Raw genomic sequence first — 18,103 nt, forward strand, 5'->3', positions numbered from 1 at the left:
CGAGGTGCTACCAAAACACTGCGAGATTGTCCCCAAAGTGTTCTTGGACAGATTTGTAAGACTTGGATAAAATTCAGCCCCCTCTCTTAATAAACTACGGCCCTGTGCTGAAAGAAATCTCACGACTGATGCTTACAATCCTGACGTCATCATTATCTCAGGGGTAGTTCTGGCTTTTGCCTCTGTCCCTTTGAAAATATCTACTCCATTCAGTCACAGGTAACATTTTATGTATTAAATGATGCGCCACACGAGCGGGGATGGACCCTCCAAGTTGTTGGTAGACAGCCAGGACCTCGCCGGTGGAGAAGCCGAGGCGCGGCGTTAACCAAGCGCCGCGCAGCAGGCTCCTCCCTGCCGGTGAGGAGGCGTCAGCGGCCGAGAGGCCCTGGCGGAGGAAGCCACGCTCTGCAGGCCGGGACAAAGCCCTCGCGGCCTCCACGCGTCGCCGTGGCAACGCGGGGTCTGTGTCGTCCCGGATTGGCCGGGTCCATCGCGCGCGGAGCCTGTTGGGAGAGCACGTCCCCGCCGCGGCTCCACCGGTTTGAACTTGGCGGGCCTGATGTGGGCGGCGGGGCGGAGGCGGCCTGCTTCTACCCCAGTCTCCAGCCAGCCCTCCGCCGACTCCAGGCCCGGGTCTCGGCCTTCCTCTGGCTCTTTCCCAGGCGTCCCGACGGGCGCGCGGGAGCAGGGCCTGGCGGCGGTGGCGATGTCTGAGTGCTCGCTGTCGCCGCCACAGAGCTGTAGCAACTCCACCTTGTCGCTGTTGTCGCCTCTTGGCCACCAGAGCTTCCCATTTGACGAGGACGACGGTGACGGGGAGGACGAGGGAGACGAGGACGAAGATGCCCCTGACTCAGAGGCCAAGGTGTCGAGCCTGAGAGGACTGGAGTTGCAGGGGTGCGCCAGGTAAAGCCGAGGCCGCCCGGCCCATAGAACCCTGCTCAGGTTCCTTAGACCCTCCTCGGTACCTCCTGCCGGGCCCTCTCCTGCTGCCCGCCTCCAAGGCTGCACGGGCACCTGCATCCTGAGGGGCGCCTTGCAGAGCCCTAGGGAAATAATGACCACACAGATTTCTGTGTTTCCTAATTCTTTTCCCTAAGAATACCGATAATTGCTACACTTTCACGATCCAGAAAAACGTGTAGTCTCTCAAACACATAAAACTTTGCTGCCATTTCCGTTTTATAGCTCTTCAAAAGCCAGCTTGTGGACTCCGGGAGTCTTGTGCAAAACCTTAACCCTCAAATGTTTAGTAGCAGGTTGTAGTAAGCAGGTCACTTTTTAAGTACGAAAGATTAGCGGTGTGTACTGCAGCATGCTGAGACAAGGGTAGGTCTGATCTAAGCACAAATTTACAATGGAATAATTACCATTGTATTGAAAGTTGGAAGCAAAAAAAAAACCATCCTAGTACGTTTGTGCCATAATGTAGTCAACAAACTTTGGGGGAGGGGAGGGTCACTTATTGGTTTAGATACCCACAACCCTAAACCAGTTAAATATGGTTTCTACTGTCATGAAATCAAAATCCATATCCACCCATTTTACAGATGACAAAACTGCCTCAGAATCCACATAAAAAGTCTGACTCGAGGGCATAACAGCTAGTTACTGCATACCTGATCCTGGGACTGGGGTCTGCTGATCAGGTTCTCTTCCCTACACTCCATGCCTAGTAGTGGGCATTTAGAAATAGGAGTAAAGGGCCTTTCCCTAGGAGAATATCTGAGGCCTAGTAATGCAGGTGCATTCTGGGGTAGACTCTTGTCATCTTCAAAAAGTATGAGTTTCTGATTGTCATGCTTTGTAAGGCACTGTACAGGAAGAGAAGAAAATACAGATTAGAGAACCCGTTTGTTTCATGTAAGTAGCAAGATAGACCCCTTCAGTATAAGGCATTTATATCTAGAGTGAATGAATGAAATAACCATATGAAGTGACCTAATTACAAGTGTGATTGTTTTAAGGATGAGAAGTAAAAGTAAGCTCCTTGCTGGGAATGGAGATCAGAAAGTGTAACCAAAGCAAGCCATTTGTCCAGGCTGATTATGGCAACAAGAACTGTGCCTTCTCTGATCAAAGTGATATCACAATTTAATGGTAGATTTAGATTTTCAGAGGTATGTTTTTCATGGGTCTTCATAGAGATTTTTCAAGACTAATTTGGTCTCAGAGGTTTTTAAAGTAAATTTTAAGGCTTTGGAAAATACCTTCTGAGCATAGTCAACAAAACTAAGCCATGTGGGTATAATATACTAGCATGAGGAATAAGTGACCCTCAACTATAGCTCAGCTACTCAGACTTTGCATTAGCTTCCAAGAGCCAAAGCCCTGACCAAATGGAGTCTCCCAGGAGACAAACCAGACAGAGGTGTTATTTGTCCAAAGAGGGAATGAACTGATAGCAGTCCAGGGCTAAGGCTACCTTCCTTATCCCATTTTAGACCTATAAATCCAAAGAATAGTTAGGACACGGGTCTGGAAAGAGAATACAGGAGTTGTTAGGCTTTGTGTGTGCTGTCAGATGGTTATTAGGTATTCAGTAAATGCTGAATGAATGTCTTTCCCACTTCTAGAGAACAGATAGATGCAGTGATTATTTTTCAAATGTTTCAGAAAACCTAGCACTTCCTTTCAGGGAAGATAAGTGTTTAGAAAATTTCATCATTCTGCCTCCTTGCTTCCAACCTTTAGTTAAGGCCCAGGACCAAACTGGTGGTGATGGGATGAAGGGAGCAGGCAGCCTGAGTCATAGCCCAACCACTGTTCTGGGCACTGAGCATCCTGTCTGTGGAGCAGAGAGATAACCTAGAGCTGTGTGGAATTTTATGCCACCTCTCCATCCTGCACCTGCCACAAGTGATCTGACTGTGGCAAAACCAATAGGGTAAGGTTTCTTTGAGATAGAGACTTAAGCATCAACTGCACATGATGGCTATGAGCTCAAGATATTTTCAGTATAAACAACCTTGTTTAGAGGGTTGATTGACCTTTAACTGTATTGGCCAGGACTTAAATGAAGCACAGTATTGGACTTCAGATAAGAATATGAGAAGTATTTTCCTGGAATCTTTTATAGTATCCCTTGGGCCTGCTGTTTACTCAGCTTTATCTTGGTTTTCTATCACTATTCATTAGGAAAGCCAAGCCTTAATAAATATCATAAATGGCTGCTTATCAAGCCTTGCTTGATTATGGGTAGAGTTGTAGTGTGTATAACATACATTTGAACATATTTATTAAAAATGGTAAGGTAATAAATTTAATATATTTAAAGTATCACTTTTTCAGAAATACTGATTTCTTTCAGCAAATATTTCTTAGGAGCTTACTATATTCTAGGCCTAAGCTAGGCTCTTAAAAAAAAAATAAGTTAAGATATATTTTCTTTCTTTAAGGAACTCTTGGCCTGTGGCAGAGATGGGCAAGTGAGAGGAAACTCAAGACAGTTCATCCAGACTTTTTGCAGAAGTTTCACAGGCAACATAAGACAATGCCAGAGTTGATTCTTGAAGGGAGAGTAGAAGTTAGCATAGTAATGATGATGATAATAATAAATGGTGTACAAAGTGTTTATCAAATATACGGAGCTATACTTAGTGCTTTGGCATGGATATTTTCATGTGTACTACCTGGAGGTAACTACTACTGAATTCCATTTTAACATTTAATGAGAAAAAGGAGGTACAAAGTTTTAAAAAGTAGGGGCAGGCATTTGGCCTAGTGATTTAGATACCTGTGTTCACTCTTAGAGTGCCTGGGTTCTGTTCTTAACTCTGGCTCCTAATTCCAGCTTCCTGCTGGTGCAGACCTTGGGAAATAGCAGATGATGGCTCAGGTTTTCCCCTCTACCCCATGGGAAATGGATTGAGTTCTTGGGCTGGCTTTGGCCCAGCCCAGTCTTGGCTATGGACATTTGGGGAGTGAACCAACAGATGGGAGCTAACTCTGCCTGTCCTTGTCTCTCTGTTTCTTGAATTAAAAAAAAAAAATAGTGTATGCAACCAAGAAACAGCCGGTAGGAAGTACCCATAGACTATTTTACTCCAAAATCTAAGCTGTTACCCTGGCCATCTGTGAAGGCAGAGGAAAGGAGTTTTCATAGTTTTAGGCAAAAGTTGCACATCATAAATGTTGACACATTCATCAACCTTCAGGAGTTCAGCATGACAAATACAGAGTCTGTAAAGAGGCAGGAAGATAGGCAGTTCATAGATGTGAGGCTAAGGAGTTTGAATTTCATCCTATAGACAAAGGAGCCATTGAAGATGGGGGGAGTGACATGACACGATTCATTTAATGGATGAATCCTGCAGCAGGTGTGGAAAATAGTTAGGAAGGGAGGGTTATTTCCAGAGAGTGGTTATAAAGTTGGTAAAGAAAAGAATGGCTTGAAAAAATGGAAGAGGTGGAATTGACAAAAGGTGATCATGTGGAATAAGAGGTACAAGAAAACAGATGTGGAAGGGAAGCAGGTAAAGTTGAACATCTATATTTCTGATTTGGGTAACTTCAAGAGCCATCACCTACTGCCTTCCAGGATGTGAATTAGGAAGCTAAAATGACAGTAACACCAGAACTTGAATCCAGGCACTTTGATATGCAATGCAAGTGTCTTGAGCATCAGCGTCTTTACCTCTGGCTTGGATAATAGTGATACATTTAAGTGGTACTCTTCTACCTTAGCTAGATGAAAGCTAGGATTATAAAAGGTAGGATTATAAAAGAGGAGTCAGTTTTTTCTTTTTTTTTTTTTTTTTTTTTTTTTTTTTTTTTTTTTGACAGGCAGAGTGGACAGTGAGAGAGAGAGACAGAGAGAAAGGTCTTCCTTTGCCGTTGGTTCACCCTCCAATGGCCGCCGCTGCAGCCGGCGCACCGCGCTGATCCTGGCAGGAGCCAGGAGCCAGGTGCTTTTCCTGGTCTCCCATGGGGTGCAGGGCCCAAGCACCTGGGCCATCCTCCACTGCACTCCCTGGCCATAGCAGAGAGCTGGCCTGGAAGAGGGGCAACCGGGACAGAATCCGGCGCCCCAACCGGGACTAGAACCCGGTGTGCCGGCGCCGCAAGGTGGAGGATTAGCCTATTGAGCCACGGCGCCGGCTCGAGTCAGTTTTTTCTTAATGGGGAAGGTGATGGGTGAATGATGGGAGATGATTAGATTTGCTTTCAACTGATTGAGTTTGCCATCTATGTAAAGCTGTCTATCAGGTCATTGGAAATTGCAGTTTGGAACTCCGAAGTTCTGGCTTGCAATTGCATCATCAGCATGGAGTTGATAGTTGAAAATGGAAGCACAGGAGGTCTTTGTGCAACACTGCCATGGAAAATATGTACAAGAAATAGCCCATCAATAGTACCTCTTTCCCATTAGAATACAGATTCCATAATGGCATAGATAAGTGAGGAAATAATAGTAGCAAGAAAAAATGAGTAAGCCATGTCGATGAGGTAGAAAAGTAGTGGGCAAGGCAGTTGGTTGCCAGAAGCAGGAATGTTAAACAAAGAGTAGAGCCTGGAATAAACTTGTGTCTAGAGTTGCTTTGGGTCTTTAACTACCTTTTCTTTCTATGTGTGCTGATTGTTAAGCTTCGCTAAGATTTTTAGACTTCTGTAACTAACTGAGGCCCTGTGTTGTTCTTTATTTACATATGTGCTTATAGTTTATTCCCTCCCTTTGTTTTAGCTTAAATAAGTAGTTACTTTTTTTTTTTAAAGATTTATTTATTTGAAAGTCAGAGTTACACAGAGAAGAGGCAGAGAGAGAGAGAGAGGTCTTCCATCGATAGTTCACTCCCTAATAGGCTGCAATGGTAGGAGCTGCACCGATCTGAAGCCAGGAGCCAGGAACTTCCTCCAGGTCTCCTATGCGTTTGCAGGGCCCAAGGACTTGGGCCATCTTCCGTTGCTTTCCTAGGCCATAGCAGAGAGCTGGATCAGAAATGGAGCAGCTGGGTCTTGAACCGGTGCCCATGTGGGATGCTGGGGCTCCAGGCCAGGGCGTTAACCTGCTGCACCACACTGCTGGCCCCATAGTTACTGTTCTTTGTACTCAGAAGAGACATACTGACAGAAGGAAGGTGCATGGTGGAAATGGAGGCTATGGTAGAAGGAAACCATACTAGAGACTTTTATATACTCTGTTAAAGAATTAGATAAAGGAGTTAATCAAAATATTAAAGAAGGGAAGAGTCATAATTTTTGGTAGTTTTTCTTTCAAAATAATTTCAGACTTAAAAGTTGAAAGGAGAATTTCTAATTGTTAACACATTTGCTTTATCATTCCCTCTGTGTTTATATATACTATTGTTTTTCCTGTACAGTTTAAGGAAGGAAAAGGAAAAATCTGCTCCAAGTGTGAATTGGTTTATATATTTTAATTAGCTATCCAGATAAGATTTTTAGGAATTAAAGTCTTTGACATTAATGTAAATGGACTGAGTTTGAGTTATCCCAGTGAGTTTTTAAATAATGTGATTTTAGAAGTGAAGGAATCCGGCCGGCACCGTGGCTCAATAGGCTAATCCTCCGCCTTGCGGCGCCGGCACACCGGGTTCTAGTCCCGGTTGGGGCGCCGGATTTTGTCCCGGTCGCCCCTCTTCCAGGCCAGCTCTCTACTATGGCCCGGGAGTGCAGTGGAGGATGGCCCAAGTGCTTGGGCCCTGCACCTGCCTGGGAGACCAGGAGAAGCACCTGGCTCCTGCCTTCGGATCAGCGCAATGTGCCGGCCACAGCGCGCCAGCTGCGGCGGCCATTGGAGGGTGAACCAACGGCAAAAAGGAAGACCTTTCTTTCTGCCTCTCTCTCTCACTGTCCACTCTGCCTGTCAAAAAAAAAAAAAAAAAAAAAAAAAAGTGGAGGAATCCAAAGGCAGTTTGATGGATAAAGTAATTCAAATACCGGATTCTGTTTTCATTATTTTTTCATGTGGAGAGTTTTAAACAGTTTATCAAAAAAATGGAAATAAAAGATGAAAACTAAAAATTATGAACCTTATTTCTGAACATACATTCTGTAGAGTTCAGGACACTTTTGTAAGCAATGATACTGGCTGTTTAGTCCATCCCTAAAGAACTGAGTGTCCTGAGAATTTAACCATGTCAGTGTAGTCTTATATTATTAAGTGAAGAAAAACAGGTTTCCTTGTGATATTATTTTTAAGATTAGGAAATAAAAAGAATTTAGAGGAACCAAATGAGGGCTGTGAAGTAGATGCCTATTGATATCCCACTGAAACTCTTGCAAAATTGCAGGAATTTTGTTGTGGTGGAGGTGAACTCTGGTAAAGCTTTCCCTGGCATTTTTCTGATAAAGCTTTAGCCGGCTTTCTCAGAACAGTCAGAGTAAGATGTTATCGTTCTTTCACCCTCCAGCAAAATGCCTTGAGCATCTCAAAAAAGCTTTTGCTTTTGACCTGTCTGCTTCTGCTTTGACTGGACTGTGCCTACCTCTTGGTAGCTATTGCCTTGATTGTGCTTTGTTTTCAGGATTATGCTGGTAAAAGTCCTGTTTCCTTTCCTATTAAAATTCTTGGAAAAAATGCTTCAGGATCTTGGTCCCATTCATTTCAAATTTCCATTGAAAACTCTACTCTTGTGTGCAACTGATTTGGTTGCAACAGTTTGGCACCCATTGAGCAGAGTGGAAAGTTTGCTTCATTCAGAATTATGTAAGCTAAAACCGTTAAAATGTCTATGGTGTTTGGCTGCTGTTTCTGCTGTTAATTATTAGTCATCTTCAGTTAGAGAACCAAGAAGATTAATTTTCTTCCAACTGATATACATGGTCTGCTGCTGAAGGCTTTATCTTCAACCTCTTCATATCCCGTCTTAAAACAAGTTATCTGTACGTTAACTACTGATTTGGGGAGCATTGTTCCCATAAACTTTTCATAAAGGATCAATGATTTTACCATTCTTCCACTCAAGCTTCACCATTAATTGGAGTTGGTTTTGCTTCAGTTTCACACAATTCATTCTGGATTGATAAGTCTTATCCTTAGCTATTCAAATAGATCCTGTTAATGATGTTTTAAAAGTTAGTATGAGTTTACTTTAAAGATCCCATAGATATAATTAATGCATATATGTTTGTAAAAATCACAGGATTGTAAATATATTCAATTTTGCTTTCACTGTACAAAGTGACTTTTTAATTAGGAAAGAGTTTTGTGTACAAGTCCTGAAGTAGTCTCTCTCTTACAGCAATGAGGTTGAATCAGAAGATAACCAAAAAGAACAGAAACAGGTGTTCTTACAAGAAAGTAGCCTGACACCATGGGAGGTGTGGTTTGTTGGCAAAGAAAAAGAAGAACGTGACCGGCTACAACAGAAAGCTCTAGAGGTAAAATTAGTTGGTATTCTTTCTGTTTAATCCATAGGCTCACAAACTAGAGTGGTATTGCCAATTAAAATGTTACTGTTATCATTTCTGAAAAGAGGTTTGTCTTTATGTCAATTTAGCAGTTTTTGATTCTTAATATAGAGGTGATATATGTTAATTAGAAAAGCACTTTGGAAATTCAGCTAAGTGTAACTAAGAAAATTAAAATCTACCATTATTAATATTATGATGTGTAGTGTTCCAGAATATCTATGTGAATTTTTTTAAATGTACAAATTTATAGATACAGAACTACAATGGGACTTTACCATATGTATGTTAAATTAAGGTATATTCAACTAAATATACTCAGTAAAAATTTTAACTTTACTGAAGCAAAAATCAAAATAGAGGCAGAATTTACTCTCATGTTACTCATAGTTTGTGCCCCAGAGTGAGTGTGCGCTGGGCAGTGAGAATGTGCTGATTACCTGAGGGGTGTTTTCATTTTCTATGTACCTTCCTGCTTTGCTTATGGAGTTTTCTCTGTGTGTGATTCTCTTTCTTCGATTCTCCCTAGCCAAATTCAAAAATGTAGATATGTTTTCACTCAGATACCTCATTCTTTGAACTCTTTGGTATTTGCTATTTACTATTTGCTATTGAATACCTCCCAACCAAGTACATTGGAATCATTTGGCATCCCCTAAACTCACTATCAAAACTCAGTAACAGAAACCAAATAGATTTGAATAATGAGAGATACTTTTAATTGTTAATGAAATGGGATCAAACTTTTTTGTAACCTACTTTTTCTATTAATATGTTTTTATATCATTTTTATACCATTAAATATTTTATAATGTCAGTTAAAAATAGCTGCCTAATAATCCTAAATTATACTTAAGGTGTATTAAATATATATTTTAGTTAACCAGTTAATAATGGTTGAGTATTTCAGTTTTTTCTAGTCTGTTAGTAACTTGTTGCCAAAAAAGTATGGGGAGCTAAAGTTTGCCCCTCACCATCTTCTGTAGAATATGTTTTCCATATTAGTTTTGAAACTAGTTGTCATTTTACATTGACTTTCCAACCAGTTAGGCAGTCACATGTTCAGAAGGCTTGGTATGATTCAGATGATTGTGAAACAGTTATATTGTACTGTTTCCCTATTGCATGATACTTCATATTCTAGAATTCCTGGATAATTGTACTGAATAGCATTTCTTTTCTCTTAGCAGGGTACAGGGCTTGAGAGAGACTTTATGGTTTGGTGCCAGGAAGGTTTAGTAAAAGCCCTAGTTCTAGCCTTTTTACTTGCTAAGTGATCTTAGACAAGTTATTTCAATTTTTTTGCTTCAATTTCCCGAATCTGTATAAAAGGAATAAAATAAATACCTGTGGCACAGGATTTTTGTAAGGGTTAAGTGAACCAAAGTATAAAGATGGATTATTTTGCTTTATTTATTGTTATTATTTATATTATTGCTTAATTTATAGCCTTCTTAAGACTTTTTCATTCATTTTTCATGTGTATTTTTGAGACCTTGGACTCTTCCTTCTCTTACCTCCACTTTAAATTTTAACATTTATGGCCGGCGCCGCGGCTCACTAGGCTAATCCTCCGCCTAGCGGCGCCGGCACACCGGGTTCTAGTCCCGGTCGGGGCGCCGGATTCTGTCCCGGTTGCCCCTCTTCCAGGCCAGCCCTCTGCTGTGGCCAGGGAGTGCAGTGGAGGATGGCCCAGGTGCTTGGGTCCTGCACCCCATGGGAGACCAGGAAAAGCACCTGGCTCCTGGCTCCTGCCATCGGATCAGCGCGGTGCGCCGGCCGCAGCGCGCCGGCCGCGGCGGCCATTGGAGGGTGAACCAACGGCAAAGGAAGACCTTTCTCTCTGTCTCTCTCTCTCTCACTGTCCACTCTGCCTGTCAAAAAAAAAAAAAAATTTAACATTTATTAGTTCCATTTTTCATTGAAATGGCTTTAAAAAACATTTGTTAACAGTGAGGAATCTTTATTTTTTCTTTGTTACACATTAAAGCTTACCTATATAGAAATGTGTCTGAAAAAAATGTCTTAACTTTGTGCAAAACCCAGTATTGTATTCTGTTGCTCTTTTTTGAAGGCTGATCAAACTCATTAAATTGACTTTCAGAGCCCGTGCTGTGGCACAGTAGGTTAAGTCACTCCCTGCAATGCCAGCATCCCATATCAGAGTGCTCGTTAGAGTCCTGACTGCTCTGTTTCTGATCCAGCTTCCTGCTAATATGCCTGGGAAGGCAGCAGCAGATCGCTCAAACGCTTGGGCCTCTGCCATCCACAAGGCAGACCTAGATGGAGTTCTGAGTTCCTGGCTTCAGCCTGGACCAGCCCTGGCCATTGTGGCTATTTGAATAAGCAGATGAAACACCTCTCTCTGTATATCCTTATCTCCCTCTCTCTGTGTGTGTGTAACTCTTCCTTTCAAATAAACAAACATCTTTAAAAAAATAAATTGACTTTGGGCTCATCACTTAGAAAACACTGATGGTCTAGTGAGTTAGTAGTAAAGCAGAGTTCGTTTATATATTTGCTTGATCTGTAGTCACTTAACTACATGAAGAAAAAGAGGGTCACTTCTAGTCATTTTCATTCAATCACTTTCATTTTCAGTCAGTATACAAAGAATGTTGTTAGTTAAAGTACAGAAAACTAGTGGCAGAGCCTGGGCTTTGGAGTTACATACAACAAAACTGAAGTTTTACCTTTCTGAATGTGTGACATTGCGAAAATTACTTAAATTTTCTTGGTATTGGTTTCTTCATCTTTAAGCCAGATGATAGAGAAGCAGTAGTGAAATGGTTAAAAGCACAAATTCAAAGATTTATTTATTTTAAGGTGAGAGAGAGAGAGAGATATCTTCCATCTGCTGATTCCTTCCATCTGCTGATATCTTCCATCTGCTGATTCATTCCCCAAACGGCCAACTCGGTTTGGGCTGGGCCAGGCCGAAGCCAGGAGTTTGGAACTCCATCCAGGTCTCCCTTGTGGGTAACAAAGGCCCAAGCATTTGGTCCCTCTTCTTTTGCTTTCCCAAGTGCATTAAAAGGGAGCTGTATTGGAAGTGGGACAGCCTGTACCCAAACTGGCCACCCATATGGGATAACAGAATGGCAGGCAGCAATTTAACCCATTACAACACAGTGCAGGCCCCAAAAGCACAAGTTCTTGAGTGATCATTTCTGCATTAATATTTAGGGGCCAGCATAGTGAGTACAGCCAGTACATACAACACTGAAATCCTCATGGGCACTGGTTTGTGTCCAGGCTGCTATATCTCCAATCCTGCTAATGGCCTAAGAAAAGCAGTAGAGGATAGCCCAAGTACTTGCGCCCTTGCCACCCACGTAGAGACTCAATGAAGCTCTTAGCTCCTGGCTTTAGCCTGACCCAGACTCAGCTGTTGCTGTCATCTGGTGAGTGAAAACAGTGGATGAAAGATCTGTTTCTTCCTCTCTCTCTATGTAACTCTTTAAAATAAATAAATAAATCTTTTACATTTTTTTTAAAAAAATGAGAATTTAGGCAAATTGTTAACATTTGTGCCTCAATTGCTTAATCAGTGAAAGAGGCAGAATCATATTTGCATCATAATGCCTAAATGAACCTCAAGCCTGGTACATAGGATGCCCTCTGTAAAAGTTATTTTTGTGTGTGAAAGGAGATAATAATAACTGTGGTGAATATTTGTGTTGAGAATAGGTTAAAATAATGAACATAGAGTCCTCACAACCTTGATGAAGCATTTAGCAAAATATAGTTACTGGTAATTTGGTTGACAGATTAAAACCTTTTCATGGATCAGTATTAGTTTGGCATTTCTTATGACTACTTCATTACCTAACTCTGAAATAAATAAAGTATTTTAACACGAGTCTTATATTTCTGTCATACCAGAGGTATTATAGGCCAACTAGTCAACTCCTTGTTAGCTCATTTTGAGCTATTCTATTCACATTGTTTTCATGACTTTTCTTCTTTGTTTTCTAAGTCCTATTTTTCTGTCTTTGTTTACCATATCCCCTAATTTGTTTACAACCCATATCATTAAAAGCATAAATTTTTAACCATAAGGAATTGTTAGTCTCATATTCCTATTGAAGCTAAAAAGCCTGAAGGCCAGAAAAACAGCTTTGCAGAGGTGTCAGTTAGTAACAGATATGGGAATGGAATCTAATTCTTTTGACATTCAATTCAAATGTTTTTTCCACAATATCGTACTTGGGAATTAAATGCATCAGAGTTTGTATTTGTTTTTGAACTTAGTTCAGCTTTGTTATTTTCATCCTTTAAATTAAATGATAGGGTAGATTTTCGGCACAGTGGCTAGCCACAGCTTGGAATGCCCACATCTTTTATCAGGGTGTCTTGGCTTGTGATCCAGCTTCCTGCTAATGTATACTTTGGGAAGGAGCAAGTAGTGGCTCAGGTTCTTGGGTCTCTGCCTCTCAAGTGGGGGACCTGGATTGAGTTCCATGTTCCTGGCTTTGGCCTGGCCCAGTTCTGCCTGTTGTAGACACTTAGGGGAGTGAACCAGTTGATGGTTGATTTGTTTCTGTCTGTCCCTATCTCTCTGCCTTTCAAATAAATGAAAATAAATTTTAAAATTTTAAATAATAAAAAAAAAACCTGTAGGGTGATTGGATCATTAAAAATATCACCCCCATTCTTAAATTTGATTTCAGCAACTGATCTTTCAATTTGTTCAGATTCTGTGGGATTGAATAAAAAAATTATTTTAAGGGTCGGCATTATGGTGTAGTTAAGCTGCAGCCTGCAATGCTTACATTCCTTATCAAAGCACTGGTTAGAGTCCCAGCTGCTCAGCTTCCTGCAAATGTGCCTAGGAAAGCAGTGGAAGATGACCTAAGTACTTGGGCCTCTGCCATCCACATAGAAGACCCCATTGGAGTTCAAAGTTCTTGGCTTCAGCCATTCAGCCCTTGCCATTGTAGCTATTGGGGGAATGAAACAGCAGATGAAGATCTCTCTCTTTCCCTGTCTCTCCTTCTCTTTCTGTTGCTCCACCTTTCAGATAAGTACATACGTAAATAAATCTTTAAAGCGTTATTTTAAACCATTAAAATTACAAAATTTCCAGCATCTTATACATTTGTTACTGTTGTTAAGATAATAAATATATTAAGCAATTAACATTAGTATTATGAAAAACTAGCATATTGGTTTTGTAGGTCATTTTATTTATATTTTTATTACTTGAAAACATTTCCTAGCCAGCTGCCCTAAATTATATATGGTATTTGGCTAATTCTGATTTTAAGCAGAGAGAAAAGGAGGGAGTGGCAGAGAACTCTTCCTTCCGTTGGCTTACTGCCCAAATGTCCACAACAGCCATGGCTGAGATGGACTCATCAGACTGGTAAATTCTAAAAAACACTGGCCTTGGAAGAGAAGGTTATGTTTCACAATGTGATGTATATTCCCAGTTGGCAAATTATTTGAACATAGTTGCTGAAGATGGAGCACTATTTGGGACAGTGGTTACATTTTTCTAGGTACTTTTTGACCCTTCCTTCTTTAATCCCTCTGTCAACATTAACTCAAATTTGGCAACCATAAAGTAGGAGTACAAGTTCTTATTTTTTAAATTTAGTTTTATGAAGAATCTTTAAAAGGTATGTAAATGTAATTAACTGTGTCTTTATTCATACATTTGAAGTTTTCTTAAATAAAAATTAAGACTTGGAAATTGGCTATATAATCTGTCAAGTCAGTATATCTCTATCTGTATTGTACATAAAAATATAGGTCATCAGATATCTGTATAATACATAAAGTATCAGATATTTTTCCCTTTCCATGCTTCTTGACACAAGTCCAGATTTTCTTCCTCTTGCAACTCATATTGCAGCCTCCTAGTCTATCTGCCTCAGAATAGTTCTGATCCTTTAAATGCATCCTTCAGCCTTTGTCACAAAGAGTGTCAAATCTTCTCTTTTGCTTTGTATTTTCACTTCATAATGTTATTTGCTGTATCTGTTTCATTCTTTTTCCATCTAGTTAATACCACACTCTAATTTTTTCTGCACACTCAGTCACTCCCTTCCTTTCAAATCATCTTTCAGTGTTCCTCATTGTGCTCATTTCTTTTCTTTTTTTAAAGATTAATTTTGTTTATTTGTAAGAGTTACAGAGAAAGAGAGGTAGAGACAAAGAGAGAGACAGAGAGATCTTCTATTTATTGTTCACTCCCAAATGGCTGCAACAGCTGGGACCCAGGAGTCAAGAGCTTCATCTGGGTCTCCCACATTGGTGCAGGAGCCCATGTACTTGGGCCATCCTCCCCTTCTTCCCAGGTGCATTAGCAGGGAACTGGATCAGAAGTGGAACAGCCTGGACTTGAACCAGTACCCATACGGGATCTGGCATTTTGGGCAGCAGCTTAACTCACTAAACCACAATGCTGGCGGCCCCATTTCTGACTACACTATTTCTCTTCGTCATACCTTTCCTATTATAGACAATAACTTAAAATGTAGCACTTAATTACTTGATGTCTTGAAGAACAGGTTAGATCAAGGTTTCTAGTATTTTATCTCAATAGATACATAGATAAATACATGCATACACACATAGATATCTTAGTTCTTGCTAGCTCAATAGTAGGTACTTCATAAAGATGTATTGAATAATAAAGGAATAATAACTGTAGAGGGTAAAGAATCCTTAAAAACCAAGATGGATATTTGCTTTTGGGAAAATAGAGTTGAAAAGTTGGAACACTTTCTGAGGGAAGTGAGGGTGGCTATTTTTTTTTTAAAGACAGGCAGAGTTAGAGAGAGAGACAGAGAGAAAGGTCTTCCTTTTTCCATTGGTTTACCCCCACCAAGTGGCCACTACAGCCGGTGCGTTGCGGCTGGCACGCTGCACCGATCCGAAGCCAGGAGCCAGGTGCTTCCTCCTGGTCTCCCATGCGGGTGCAGGGCCCAAGCACTTGGGCCAACCTCCACTGCCTTCCCGGGCCACAGCAGAGAGCTGGACTGGAAGAGGAGCAACCAGGACAGAATCCGGCGCCCTAACCGGGACTAGGACCCAGGGTGCCGGAGCCGCAGGTGGAGGATTAGCTTCGTGAGCCACGGCGCTGGCCAGGGGCGTAGCTATTTTCTATGCAACAGAATTTTGAGGAGAGATTGTGGAAGACAAGTATCTTGTGAGCAGCCATTCTAAAATGCAAAAGTAAATCATGATGTCATGTTTTACCTTTATTTAAAACACGGGAATCAGTCTGAGAGTTATGAAACTTTCCTTCCCTCTCCTATCCATATCCAGATAGGTAGGTCTTTGAGAAAAAGAGGGAAAAGGTGAAGAATAGCAGACCAATAGAAGATATGCAAAAGTATCTAATTATTAGTATCTAAAGAGAGAAGAGAAATAACCAGCAATTATGGTTGTAGAGTTCCTAGAGAAGTCTAGTTTGAACAACATCCTCAACTAATGCAGTAATTTCCCTGATGAGTGACAGAGTGGTGGCATTCAACTCATAGTTTTATTGGGCCATACCTTTCACATTCTTTCCCCTGAAGAATGCCCAAACGTGTAGATTCGAGTGAAAGCAAGGCAGTTAAATAACCTGGGATATGAATGTGGTTTTATTTTATATTCCACAAGCTATAAAATCAGTGAAGAAAACTCTGGATTCTTTTTTCCCTAAGGAAAATTGAATAGCTTCCTTATGTTTCTCCTTTGGTTTAACTCTGAATTAGAATTTTAATTTAGGGATTACTTAATTCCTATCATTTATCTTCGTTAAGAATCTAGAAGCTTTTTATAACCGTGAAAAAAAAAAAGTTGCAATTCTCTTGAGCTACTGCCAATAGCTTGCAACGATGCCAAAATTTATGTGTGGGAAAGTTGATTTCAATGAGGGTAATTTAGTTGAAGTTTAGTCTAAGAAACTAGTGTATTGCTGCCAAGCAATTATATATATTTCTAAAAAATGATTTTTACCAGTGCTTGCTTTCATCATATACTAGTTACTTAAATAGTTATTGTCACCGTTAGTATGTGTTCTGTAAAGGGAACTATATTCTTGTTTAATTTGATTAACCTTAGCTTTTTTAAAACTATGTGATTTGGGTACTTCTGTTAAATGCTATCTTTTGTTTAAATAAAATCTACAGGAATTAAATCAACAACTAGAAAAAAGAAAAGAAATGGAAGAACGTGAAAAAAGAAAGATAATTGCTGAAGAAAAGCACAAGGAATGGGTTCAGAAAAAGAATGAACAGGTAAAAAATGCACACACAAACATATGCTGATATCTCTTTGGCAGGCCTATCCCTCATTACCTAGGTTTTTCTTCTTTTTCTCTTAGATTCTTTCTTCTCTGGTATTCCCTACTTCCCCCAACCATCATGGACATTTATCAAATCTCTGTCTATGCCTTTTGCCCTCTAATTCTGTCATTTTTCCCTCCTGTGTCATCCCCTAGTATCTGTCTATTAGGTCAATGGCCAATTCTTAGCCTGCATATCCAAAATGATTCCATTTTTGTCCATTCTCCCTTCATGGAACCATTTTCCTATCTCCCTTGTTTCTGTTGTTATTTCTTTTGCCTTCTGATTTACCTCACAGAATCAGAATTCCTATGTTGTTCCTGGTTATCATTTCCTTTTCTTTCTTTTTCATTTATTTGTTTGAAAGGTAGAGTTACAGAAAGAGAGGGAGAGACAGAAAAAGAGAGATCTTCAGTCTGCTGGTCCACTCTGCAAATGACTTCAACATCCAGATCTGGGCCAGGCCAAAACCAGGAGACAGAAGCTCTGTCCTGGTCTTCCATATGGAGGGCAGGGACCCATCTTCTGCTGCCTTCCCAGGTAGATTAACAGGGAGCTGATCAGAAGTGAAGTAGCCAGGACGTGAACAGGCACTCTGATACAGGATGTGGCAATGCAGGTGAAGCTTTACCCACTGTGCCACAACCCTGGCCCCTCATCTCCCTTTTTTTTTTCTTTAACAGTTACTACCACCCTCTTCCTGAATGATCTCATCATTTCTTCTCTTTTAAAGATTTATTTATTTATTTTAAAGGTAGAGTTATAAAGAGAGAGAAGGAGAGACAGAGAAATAGAGATCTTCCATTTGCTGGTTCAGTATCCAATGGCCGCAGTGACCAGGGCTGTACCAGGCCGAAGCTAGGAACCAGGAGCTTCTAGGTCTCCCTCATGGATTGCAGGAGCCCATGGACTTGGGCTGTCTGCTGCTGCTTTTTCCAGACCATTAACAGGGAGCTGGAATGGAAGTGGAACAGCTGGGACTCGAACTGGTGTCCATATAGGATGGCTACACTACAGTCATTGGCTTTATCCTCTATACTGAAACGCTGGTCCCCTCATTATATTTTTTAACTTATTTCTTGCCTACTTTCACATACTAGAATATAAGTTCATTAAGGTCAGGGATTTATACTGTTTTCATTTTTCCTGCAACTAAATCAGTACCTGACACATATACAGATAGGGCCAAATATTTTTTGAATGAATCAACTCATTCACTACATCTCTGCCAGACTAATCTTGCTGAAGAAGTCTGGCATGCCATTCTCCAGAGCAAAAAGTATTTTTTATGATTCTCCCCTGTCCTCTGAATAAAATTTTTTTAAAAAGATATACTTATTTATTTGAAAGGCTGAGATACAGAGAGGGAGAGAGAGAGATCTTCCATTCATTGGTTCACTCCCCAAATGACCTGAACAGCTGGGGCGGGGCCAGGCTGAAGCCAG

General features: G+C 40.8%; 1 protein-coding gene across 8 annotated transcripts in view; it reads left to right on the forward strand.

Annotated features, from left to right (window-relative positions):
• Positions 1 to 367: 367 nt before the first annotated feature.
• The window catches only part of CCDC34 (coiled-coil domain containing 34), a 160,186-nt gene continuing 142,450 nt past the window's right edge, over positions 368 to 18,103 (forward strand). For 5 of the 8 annotated variants that reach the window (XR_011387889.1, XR_007911402.2, XM_051825207.2 and 2 more), the window contains exons 1-4: positions 412 to 909; positions 3,402 to 3,431; positions 8,205 to 8,343; positions 16,503 to 16,610. Coding sequence is in view for 5 of the 8 variants with exons in the window: in XM_051825207.2 (XP_051681167.1) it covers positions 563 to 909; positions 3,402 to 3,431; positions 8,205 to 8,343; positions 16,503 to 16,610 (624 nt within the window). In the remaining 3 variants the exon portion in view is untranslated. Of the gene's footprint in view, positions 910 to 3,401; positions 3,432 to 8,204; positions 8,344 to 16,502; positions 16,611 to 18,103 lie in introns of all 8 variants that reach the window. The other 3 variants (XR_011387901.1, XM_002709206.5, XM_051825240.2) reach the window with 2 other exon arrangements.

This window comes from Oryctolagus cuniculus, chromosome 1 (assembly GCF_964237555.1).
Source record: "Oryctolagus cuniculus chromosome 1, mOryCun1.1, whole genome shotgun sequence".
NCBI classification, from domain to species: Eukaryota; Metazoa; Chordata; class Mammalia; order Lagomorpha; family Leporidae; genus Oryctolagus; species Oryctolagus cuniculus.